A 12,555-nucleotide genomic window follows, 5' to 3' on the forward strand; every position below is an offset into this window, starting at 1 on the left:
CCCCCAGATACTCAAAACGGTGTATCTGTTTTGCAGGGGGTTGACCACAGGGGACCCCTGCATTACCTTCCTTGCACTGCTCTTCCTGCTGGTCTTCCATTCCCTATCTGGCTTGTGGACCCTTCTCCTGCGGTCAGACCAACTCACTACACGTGATACTCACGTCATTCTCAGCATCGTGGATGCTCCAGAGTGAATCGACCCTCAGCTCCAATTCCGTAACGCGGACCGTCAGGAGCTCGAGGCGGACACACTTCTCACACACGTAGTCGTCAGGGACACCGGAAGTGTCCCTGAGTTCCCACATGGCACAGGAGGAGCATATCACGTGACCGATCTCTCCTGCCATGCCTTAACCCTTAGATACCCTTAAATTGGTAATAACAATGTTACAGTTCACTTACTGATATAAAAAACAAAAAGAAAAGCTACTCACCAATCACGAGCCAATCACTTACCTCATTGACTATATTGAAGGAAGAGACAGACAGATTTTTGAACAAAGTGGGAGTCAAGGGTTATGGGGAGCGGGCAGGAAAGTAGAGTTGAGGCTAAGATCAGATCAGCCATGAGGAGAATTTTGCGAGTGTCGGCCCATCCGCTGCAATTCAGCAGCCATTCGACACCGCCCCGGAAAGCGGCAGCCAGATGCCTTATCGGGAGACTGAATTTCGGCCCCTATGACCTCAGTCCACCTTTCTAGACAAGCAGTGTGGTTTCCACATTACTGACTTGCATAGACTTTTAATGGATGTCAAGAAATGTGATGACTACAAGAGTTTTATACGAACTGCAATTGCAAATGTACTATTGCTTTAAGTCTTTTCATAACTTAGGTGTATGCACATTGTTGTACCTGCATAGTTATCCCATTGTTGTCAAAACTACAGTATTAATGGAGCATGTCAGCACCAAGGTGAACTGAATCAATTTAAATGGTTTCATAATATAGTGATCCAGGAGTGCCCGATGCTGACACTAGGTGTAAATTAGGTCATCCTAAGCACTGTTAATAATCACATTGAGTAGAAAGAAAACATATTGGCCCAGAAATCCCGGTTTTTCCTTCCCGCGGGCATTGAACTGGATTCTAGAAAAAAAGAAGTGCACTTACCTGTTCCTGCTGCGCCCACGCGAGTTCCCGGTCCTGAGGCCTCCACTGACTGTGCGTTGCAGCGTGTGCACGTCAGTACGTGCGCAAAGCTGGAGCTGCAGTCACATGGCTCTGGGCGCCAATCAAGGTAAAGTATGTTCTCATTCATAATAATGGAAACTTCGTAAGTTGGAGTTCCTATTATTATGAATGAAAACCCCCCCAAACACACACAACATTAATTTAAAAAAATAGAAAAAATACACTTCATATTTAACATTCATTTAAATTAGTTATTTATGCATTATTTAAAAAAAATTATTTTTCCAATTTTTTAAAACGTTTTTTTAATTATGCTTTAAAATAAATTTAACGTAATGGGCAGAGTTTTAAAAAAGAAAGTTTTTAAAATGTTACTTTTTATGTTTTTTAAGTGTGTTTTAAAACTCTTGCCCCTGTAAAAGTAGGCTATGCACCTGCTTTTATCAGGCACAAGAGTTTTCAGGACATCCACTGGGCAAGATATGGGTAAATACCGCCCATGCGAATGTCCTGGCTGTGGAGTTATGGAAGATCTGTCAGCCGGTTTTCAGCACCTGCGCATTGTGCGCTGAAAACCGGCTTTTGCGATGCCTTCCTGGGTCCGTACACACTCCATACGGACCAGGGAGGCCTGAATTTCAGGGCCATTGTAAACCACAGCGCCATTTTCTCCCATCTTTAGTTTTTATGCAATATGTCTAATTATAAATGTATTTAAAAAGTAGCATTTTGATTGAACTCTTAAGAAATAAATTCTAATCATTAAACATAAATGTATTTGGTTAAATAAAAGTTAGTTTAGAGTAAATTGAAATGTTTAATGACAAAGTAGAACTACTGAATGTAATCTATTGTATTGCTTTTCAGCTGGTTTGTGTTCCGTATAATTGGCGGCTTACAATGCTCATTATGATACTAATAAATGCAGTTGTCTCTTTTGTAACCGAGGTGAGTAAACAATGCAATTTAAAATGTTATACTTCAATCATAATATTCAATTGTATATAGAAATATTTATCTCTGTTGAATTTCTCTGTGCACAGTAAGCAATCTGTTTAAAATTGGATATCTCTGGCTGTTTCACATAGCTTCCAGTTCTTCAAAACTGCCTTTGGATCTATTTTCCAATTTTGAACTTGCTTACATAGAAAATAGCTGCAGGAGTCGGCCATTCGGCCCTTCAAACCTGCACCACCATTCAATATGATCATGGCTGATCATGAAACTTCAGTACCCCACTCCTGCTTTCTCTCCATACCCCTTGATCCCTTTAGCCCTAAGGGTCACATCTAATTCCCTTTTGAATATATCTAACGAACTGGACTCCCCAACTTTATGTGGTAGAGAATTCCACAGGTTCACAATTCTCTGAGTGAAGAAGTTTCTCCTCATCTTGGTCCTAAATGCCTTACCCCTTATCCTTAGACTGTGACCCCTGGTTCTGGACTTCCCCAACATCGGGAACATTCTTCCTGCTCTAACCTGTCCAATCCCGTCAGACTGTTATATATTTCTATGAGATCCCCTCTCATTCTTCTAAATTCCAGTGACTATAAACTTAGTCAATCCAGTCTGTCTTCATATGTCAGTCCTGCCATTCCGGGAATCAGTCTGGTGAACCTTCGCTGCACTCCCTCAATAGCAAGAATGTCCTTCCTCAGATTAGGAGACCAAAACTGCACACAATACTCAAGGTGTGGTCTCACCAAGGCTCTGTACAACTGCAGCAAGACCTCCCTGCTCCTATACTCAAATCCTCTCGCTATGAAGGCCAACATGCCATTTGCCTTCTTCACCGCCTGCTGTACCTGCATGCCAACTTTCAATGACTGATGTACCATGACACCCAGGTCTCATTGCACCTCCCCTTTTCCTAATCTGTCACCATTCAGGTAATATTCTGCCTTCCTGTTTTTACCACCAAAGTGGATAACCTCACATTTATCTACATTATACTGCATCTGCCATGCATTTGTCCACTCACCTAACCTGTCCAAGTCACCCTGCAGCCTCATAGCATCCTCCTCACAGCTCACACTGCTTTGTGTCATCTGCAAACTTGGAGATATTACATTCAATTCCTTCGTCTAAATCATTAATGTATATTGTAAATAGCTGGTGTCCCAGCACTGAACCTTGCGGTACCCCACTAGTCACTGCCTGCCATTCTGAAAAGGACCCGTTTATTCCTACTCTTTGCTTCCTATCTGCCAACCAGTTCTCTGTATCAATATAATACATTACCCCCAATACCATGTGCTTTAATATTGCACACTAATCTCTTGTGTGGGACCTTGTCAAAAGCCTTTTGAAAGTCCAAATCCACCACATCCACTGGTTCTCCCTTGTCCACTCTACTAGTTACATCCTCAAAAAATTCTAGAAGATTTGTCAAGCATGATTTCCCTTTCATAAATCTATGCTGACTTGGACCGATCCTGTCACTGCTTTCCAAATGCCTCCGTGCTATACCACAAAGTGGATAAGCACATATAAGAATTGTGCAATTTTCAAGGTGACTGCACCCCTATTCAATTTTCCATTGTGTGGCATAACTCTGAATGGGTGGCACTAGAAATAAAAATGAGTACTATATATGCTTGGGTACATGACAACCCCTTGCTTCCTCCTAAATTCCCATCATAAAGCCAGAAGAAAATCTACGATCTGTAAGTTTCAAGTCACTGAGTCAACAGTACACAAAATTGAGCCTCACCATTTTTGCTTTGGGCAACTTTCCAAGAAACCAGTCCCAATGCCTAACTAGGGTGTGACTTAGTCATCTCCATGTCCAGTGTGCCACAAAAATATAGTAGGCTTGAGGCAGTGCTCAAATTGCTGAAGGTGCAGCTTGCCCCCAATATCACCATTGTGAGTGTGGTTCCTCAGCCCAAATCCATGATTACAGCCAATGCTGATACATCACGGGTATGACCCAGGTATAAAATGACACCTCCCCCCCCCCCCACACCACCACCCCTGCCCCCCACCCACAATCAACCCTCAGACTGTGACATAAATGTCTTCTCTTATACTCGACTATATATGGCATTATCAATTTTGATGGCAAGAAGGCAATCAGAATATAAAAGTATAAAGTCAGAATTTTAAAAAGCTGAAGCAAGAGCATTACTTAGTTTGCAAGGTAAGTGGGGTGCTACAATTTAATTTTTTTTAACTCAATATTTTCTCAATGAACAGATTCACAGCACTTGAAGTAGATCTTGGCCCTTATGATCTGGAAGCTGTATTTTTAGCAATAGTGTCCCCGATGCAGAATTCTGTAACCCGACGATAAATAATTGCCCTATCTGGGGCAATTTGCCTACTGTCATTTAAAAAAGAGAGAAGCGGCTATAAAATATAATTACATTTTAGCATTATGACAACTGATTCTATTAATTAATTTTCCTCATTCTGTGGTAAACATTTGAAAGAATGCATTCAATCTTTCAATTTCTATTTTTACACCAATGTTCACATTACAGAAAAAATTTAGGGGTCAAAATTCAGTTTATACCACCACCCGTTACTGAACGCGGGAGGCGGCTAATGGGCGACAAAGGCCGACCTACGACGGTAAGCGGTGTCCACGCCCCGGCTGAAATTGAGTCAACTCTTTACCAGAGGGGCTAAGAAGCAACGCCGCTCCGGCTAACGCCACCTGCATGGTGACGTTATCCAACGTGCAATGCCTCCTTGGAGCCTCTATCGCGATATTTACAGCCTGAGAAAGTGGCGGTTAGATAGCGGAACTCGGGCGGAATTGGCCCGAGTAAGGAAAGTTTTTTTTCCTTATTTATGTCTTCAATTTTTCATTAGTTGTAACAGTGGAGAAGTTTGTGTGTGGGTCGGAGAAGTTTGAGTTCTTTTTCTTCCATTTTCCCAGCTAGCATGGCGGCAACCTCCCAATGAGAAATTCAGTAGACCTCTTGGGCTCCCGCCTGAGGATGCTCTCTCATCTTTGGGTGTAAAAACTGAATTTGGCAGTTGGCGCCTGCACCTAATGCCTGGCGGTAAAGTCAGCACTCAGGCGGTGACACCGCCTCAAAAACGGTGGTACCGAATTTCGACCCCTTAGTGCCTCAAAATTGAGCTTATATTTTCTTGTTTAGAATTGTTAGAATCAATAATTGCACTATAGAAACTACATTTCTTATCCAATGGATAGAGCAACTTGCTGGTGGCCAACCTAACTTGCTCCTTTTATTTGCACTTTAATATTTAATCAGCAATCACAAATAAAATCCATTAAGGAATTAAGTTATTAACTCTTATAATCCTTGAGAAATTCTAAAGTGGTTTAATCTAAGATGGGTTCTCATTTTATGAAATGAATGCACAATGCTTGTAGTTTTTAAAAATACTGCAACCAATATTTATGTTCATATGCAATATGGTTAAGTTAAATTGCACTCATTAACAAAAAATGCTTTGCTCTTCAGAGGACTTCAGATTTCTGGGGGTTTACGACCAGTTCTAGGACAGGAACGATCTGAACAGGGCTGGGACCAATATCCTCGCGGGGAGGTTCACTAGTGCTGTGGGGAAAGCTTTAAACTTATTTGGCAGAGGGAGGGGGAACCTGAGAGACAAGGCACATAGAAAACTAAGAGGGGAAAAACAGCAACAGAATAAAGAATAGTGTAGAAAGAGCAGAAATTAGATGGAGGAAAAAATCAAAGCAGACTAGCAAGGTTTTGAAATGCATGTGTGTTAATAGAGGAGTGTTACAAATAAGGTTGGTGAGCTGCAGGCACAAATTGCTACATGGAGTTATGATATCGTGGCTATACCAGTGACCTGGCTTAAACATTGGCAGGAATGGAAACTAAACATTACTGGCTGCAACGAATTCAGGAGGGATAAGAATATAAGAACATAATAAATAGGAGCAGGAGTAGGCCATTTGGCCCCTCGAGCCTGCTCCGCCATTCAATAAGATCATAGCTGATCTTCTACCTCAAATCCACTTTCCTGCAATATCCCATATCCCTTGATGCCCTTAATATTCAAAAATCTAGTGATCGCTGTCTTGACTATAGTCAAAGACTGAACCTCCACAGTCTTCTGGGGTAGAGAATTCCAAAGATTCACCACCCTCTGAGGTGAAGAAGTTTCTTCTCATCTCAGTCCTAAATGGCTGACCGGTTATTCTGAGACTGTGACACCTGGTTCTGGATTCCCCAGCCAGAAGAAACGTCCTGCAACGACACTGTCTAACCCTGTAAACATGTTGTGTTTCAATGAGATCACCTCTCATTCTTCTAAACTCTAGAGAATATAGGCCTGGTCTGCTCAATCTCTTCTCATAGGACAATACCCCCATCCCAGGAATCGGTCTGGTGAACCTTCGTTGCACTCCCTCCATGGCAAGTATATCCTTCCTTAGGTAAGGAGACCAAAACTGTACACAATACTCCAGGTGTGGTCTCACCAGGGCCCTATATAATTGAAATAAGAAGTCTTTAGTCTTATGGTCAAAAATCCTCTTGTAATAAAGCCAACATACCATTTGCTTTCTTAATTGCTTGCTGTACCTGCATTTTAACTTTTAGTGATTCGTGTTCAAGGACACCCAGGCCCCTTTGAACACCAACATTTTCCAATCTCTCAGCATTTAAAAACACTCTGCTTTTCTATTTTTTCTACCAAAGTGGTTAACGTCACATTTTTCCACATAATGGCCCCAAGTTTCCACACGATAAAAAACGGACGCCCCTGCGAGCTGGGCGCCCGTTTTTCGCGCCGGAAAAAAAACGCGCAATTCTGGAGCGCCCTGCAGCTCCATGTCTGCTTGGCGCTGCGCCCAGGGGGGCGGAGCCTACCACTCGCGCCGATTTTGTAAGTGGGAGGGGGCGGGTACCATTTAAATTAGTTTTTTTCCTGCCGGCAACCCTGCGCGTGCGCGTTGGAGCGTTCGCGCACGCGCAATGTGAAGGAAACATTGGCACTCGGCCATTTTTGTAGTTCTTTGTAGCTGTTTAATTTTTGAACATTTTTTAATAAAAGCACATTGCCATCAGCACTGAGGCTTCTTGCAGCAGTGAGAAGGCTGCAAGAAGCCTCAAAGTTGAGGCAGTCGTTTCCCGACGGCCTCCCCGCCCCCTGCCGTCGGGAAATGGCTGCTGAACTTGTGAGGCTTCTTGCAGCCTTCTCACTGTCTCCTTCCTCCCCCCCCCCCGCGGGAACGAACGGCTGCCTCCTCCCCCCCCCCCCCCGTGGGAACGAACGGCTTCCTCTTCTCCCCCCCCCCCCCCCCCCCCCCCCCGCGGGAACAGCTGCCTCAACTTGTGAGGCTTCCTGCAGCATTCTCCCTGGCTGAAGCATTTTCACACAGGTAGGAAGATGGTTTATTTAATCTTTTCTTTGCTTATAAATTTTTATTCAGGTTTGGATTTATTTGTATAATATTTGTATAAGTATAAATAAGGATTTATTATAGAATTTAATGACTTCCCTTCCCCCCCCCCCCCACCTCGTTCTGGACGCCTAATTTGTAACCTGCGCCTGATTTTTTAATGTGTAGACGAGGTTTTTTCAGTTCTACAAAAATCTTCACTTGCTCCATTCTAAGTTAGTTTGGAGTACGTTTTCACTGTGGAAACTTTGAAATCAGGCGTCAGTGGCCGGACACGCCCCCTTTTGAAGAAAAAATTCTGTTCCAAAGTGAAACTGTTCTAACTGACTAGAACTGCAGAAAAAAAAATGTGGAGAATTGCGATTTCTAAGATAGTCCATTCTCCACCAGTTGCTCCTAAAAATCAGGCGCAAATCATGTGGAAACTTGGGCCCCATATTCCACTTGCCATGTTCTTCCCCCACTCACTTAGCCTGTCTATATCCTCTTGAAGCCTCTTTGCATCCTCCTCACAACTTACATTCCCACCTGGCTTTGTATTATCAGCAAATTTGGATATATTACATTTGGCCCCCTCATCCAAATCATTGATATAGATTGTGAATAGCTAGGGCCCAAGCACCGATCCCTGCAGTGCCCCACTAGTTATAGCCTGCCAACCCTAAAATGACCCGTTTATTCCTACTCTGTTTTCTGTCCGTTAAACAATCTTCAATCCACGCTGGTATATTACCCCCAATCCCATGAGCCCTAATTTTGTTTAATAACCTCTTGTGTGGTACCTTATCAAATGCCTTTTGAAAATCCAAGTACACCACATCCACTGACTTCCCTTTATCTATTCTACTCGTTACAACCTCAAAAAATTCTTAACAGATTTGTCAAACACGATTTCCCTTTCATAAATCTGTGTTGACTCTGCCCAATCCTATTATTATTTTCTAAGTGCCCTGTTACCACGTTCTTAATAATAGATTCTAGCATTTTCCCTATGACTGATGTCAGGCTAACTGATCTGTAGTTTCCCGTTTTCTCTCTCCCTCCTTTCTTAATTAGCGGGGTTATATTAGCTACCTTCCAATCTGCGGGAACTGTTCTAGAATCTATGGGATTTTGGAAGATGACAACTAATGCATCCACTAGCCAGCTCTTTCAAAACCCTAGGATGTAGGCCATCGGGTCCAGGGGATTTATCAGCCTTCAGTCTCATTAATTTCTCCTGTATTATTTTTTTAACGAATACTAATTTCTTTCAGTTCCTCATTCTTGCTAGACCCTTGGTTCTCCACTATTTCCAGGAGGTTTTTTGTATCTTCTTCCGTAAAGACAGACACACAGTATTTGTTTAATTTCTCTGCCATTTCCTTATTCCCCATTATAATTTCTCCTATCTCAGCCTGTAAGGGACCAAAATTAACTTTCACTAATCTTTTCCTTTTTGCATACCAATAGAAGCTTTTACTGTATGTTTTTGTCTTTCGCTTGTTTACTCTCATTTCTATTATCCCTTTCTTTATCAATTTCCTGCTCCTCCTTTGCTGAATTCTAAAATCCTCTCAATCTTCAGGCAACACTGTTCTTTTTGGCAACATTATAAGCCTCTTCCGTTGATCTAATGCTATCTTTTTAACCTCTTGTTAGCCACGGTTGGACCACATTTCCTGTGGGGTTTTTGTGCCTTAAATGAATGTATGTTTGTTGTAAATTATGTATTCTTTAAATGCTAGCCATTGCTTGTCGACCTTCATACCTTTTAATGTCGTTTCCCAATCTACCTTAGCCAACTCGCCCCTCATACCTACGTAGCCTGCTTTGTTTAGATTTAAGACCCTAGTTTCAGATTTAACTATATCGCTTTCAAATTCAATATAAAATTCTATCATATTATGGCCACTCTTCCCTAAAGGCCCCTTTACTGCAAGGTTTTTAATTAACCCTTTCTCATTGCACAATACTAGATCTAAAGTAGCCTGTTCCTGAGTTGGTTCCTCAACATACTGATCTAGAAAAGCATCTTGTATTCATTCCATGAATTCGTTCTCCACACTATTACTGCATATTTGGTTTGCCCAGTCTATATGTAGATTAAAGTCCTCCATGATTACTATATTCCCCTTGTTACATGCACTGCTAATTTCCTGATTTATACTGTGCCCTACATTACCACTACTGTTTGGGGGCCTATAAACAACTCCCACCAATGTTTTCTGCCCCTTGCTGTTTGGCTCCACCCAAACTGATTCTACTTGATTTTCTGAGCCAAGATCCTTTCTACTGTCTTTATCCCATCCTTTATCATCAGGGCTACCCCTCCTCCTTTTCCATTTTGCCTACCTCTTCTAAAAGTTAAGTATCCTGGAATATTTAGTTCCCAACCTTGGTTTTAGGAAATGGTGGGGAGGAGGGGCCGTGGGTGGCAGTATTGATCAAGGATAATATTACAGGTCTAAATAAAGATAATATACCAGAGAGTTCAAAGATTGAATCTGTTTGGTTAGAGTTAATGAACAGAAGAGGAGTTGTTATATTGCTGAGCATTTACAAAAGACCCCAAATAGTGAGAATGAGATGGAGGAGCAAATCTGTTGGCACATTTCAGAGAAAAAGAAAAGTAATAGAGTAGTAATAATAGAGGTCTTAATTACCCTAATATAGGGCCCAAATTTGGCCACTACAGATTTCTGGCCCAACCAGAGGTGCGCTACTTTTGTAGAACTCCCAAGGGCGCCAAAAATCTTCGGGCCGAGTTTGGCCGCTCCCCAGCCTCTCCTTGATGGTGGCGTAGCGTGGCAACTGGATTCTGTCGCAGAGCCAGATCCTGGGACTGAAAACAGTGCCGGGACCTCTGCACATGCGCGCTAGAGTGTGCGCGCATGCGCAGTAGCTCCTCGCCCCAGAATCTGTGTGTGTGCTGCAGACTATGTGGGAGGGGCTGAAGCGTGCCACCCCTATCCCTGGCCGAATGGGCTCCCTCATCAGCGGCCCACTGCCTTCCCGGGCCGTGTTTTGGTAGGACTTCTATTTTTTATTTGTTATTGATTGATTGCTTATTTCTTTGGTCTTGGTGCTTTCGGTGCAGGGTTCCTTCTATTTTTTATTAATTAATTGCTTATTACTTTTGTGCTTTGTTTAGTGCTTTGTAAGTCTTAGTGCTAGGTGCAGGTCCTTTCAGCTTTCTTGTATTTTTTATTATTGAATGCTTATTTTTGTGCTTTGTTTAATGCTTAGTGCTTTAAATGTACTTGCCTGTGCTGATTTCTTAACTCTCTGCAAGGGTTTTCTGTGCGGGTACAAACCAAGCATATTGCCATAAGGAGGAAATATAGGGCCTTCAATGCTAGAGCTCCCCAGATGACAAAGGACATAGAGATTAAAATAAAACAGAAAAAGGAGGTTTATGACACATGTCACTTACAGAGTACATTAGAAAACAAGGCAGAATACAGAGTATGTCAGGGAAATTGAATAAGGATATAAGAAGGGCAAAGAGAGAATATGAGAAGATTAGCAGGTAACAAAAAGGAGAACCCAAAAAACTTTTTATAAACATATAAAATATAAAAGGATAGTTGCAACGAAGGAAATCTTCTTGTGGAGGTAGAGGGCATGACTGAAGTACTGAATGAGTACTTTGCATCAGTCGTCAGAGAAGAAGAGGAGGAGGAAGCAGAGTCATTGGAAAGGCTAAAAATAGATAAAGGAGGTGCTAAGTAGATTGGGATCACAAGTTAACAAGTAACGTGGTCCAGATGGGATTCATCCTAGGTTGTTGAGGAAAGCAAGGGTGAAGATAGCAGAAGCTCTGACCACAATCTTTCAATCTTCCTTGGATATGGGAATGGTGCCAGAGAACTGGAGGATTGCAAATGTTATACTTGCATTGGAGGCTGTTCAGAGAAGGTTCACTAGGTTGATTCCGGAGATGAGGGGGTTGACTTATAAGGATAGGTTGAGTAGGTTGGGCCTATACACATTGGAGTTCAGAAAAATGAGAGGTGATCTTATTGAAACTTATAAGATAATTAGGGGGCTCGACAAGGTGGATGCAGAGAGGATATTTCCACTCATAGGGGAAACTAAAACTAGGGGACATAGTCTTAGAATAAGGGGCCGCCCATTTAAAACTATGAGGAGAAATATCTTCTCTCAGGGTTGCAAATCTATGGAATTCTCTACCCCAGAGAGCTGTGGAGGCTGGGTCAATGAATATATTTAAGGCAGAGATAGACAGATTTTTGAGCGATAAGGGGTTATGGGGAGTGGGCAGGGAAATGGAGCTGAGTCCATGATCAGATCAGCCATGATCTTATTAAATGGCGGAGCAGGCTCGAGGGGCCGTATGGCCTGCTCCTATTCCTATTTCTTATGTTCTTATTTACATAATTGACTAAGGGATAGGAGCCAAAGAGTAGTGGTGAATGGATGTTTTTCTGACTGGAGAGAAGTTTGCAGTGTGGTTCCCCAGACATTGGTGGTAGTACCATTGCCTTTCTTGTTGTATATAAATGACCTAGACCTGGGTATAGGGAGTACAATTTTGAAGCAGATGATACAAAACTTGGCAACCTAGTAAATAGCAGACTTCAGGAGGACATAGACAGACTAGTGAAATGGGCAGACACATGGCAATTTAATGCGGATAAGTGTGAAGTAATATACTTTGGGAGGAACAACATGGAGAGGCAATATAATCTAAATGGTACTATTTTGAGGGGGGCACAAGTGCAGACGGACCTCGGGTGCATATTCACAAATCTTGAAGGTGGCAGGCCAAGTTGATAAGTCGGGATACTTGGCTTTGTAAATAGTGGCATTGAATATAAAAATAACAGTCATGCTAACCCTTTACAAATCAATGGTTGGGCCTCAGCTAGAGTATTGTGTACAATTCTGGGTACCACACTTTCGGAAGAATGGCAAGTTTTTGGGGAGGGTATGAATGAGGGACTTCTGTTTTATGGAGAGATTGGAGAAGCTGGGATTGTTTTCCTTAGAGCAGAGAAGGTTAAGACGAAACCTAATAGAAGTATTCAAAATTAGGAGGAGTTCTGATAGAGCA

At 42.3% G+C, this 12,555-nt stretch overlaps 1 protein-coding gene across 1 annotated transcript in view; it reads left to right on the forward strand.

The window, feature by feature from the left end:
• Window positions 1-12,555, forward strand: part of atp13a3 (ATPase 13A3) — a 130,057-nt gene that overhangs the window by 99,876 nt on the left and 17,626 nt on the right. The window contains exon 24 of the mRNA XM_070883471.1: window positions 2,003-2,083. Within this exon, the coding sequence (XP_070739572.1) occupies window positions 2,003-2,083 (81 nt within the window). The remainder of the gene's footprint in view (window positions 1-2,002; window positions 2,084-12,555) is intronic.

Source organism: Pristiophorus japonicus, chromosome 6, assembly GCF_044704955.1.
Source record: "Pristiophorus japonicus isolate sPriJap1 chromosome 6, sPriJap1.hap1, whole genome shotgun sequence".
Taxonomy (NCBI): domain Eukaryota; kingdom Metazoa; phylum Chordata; class Chondrichthyes; family Pristiophoridae; genus Pristiophorus; species Pristiophorus japonicus.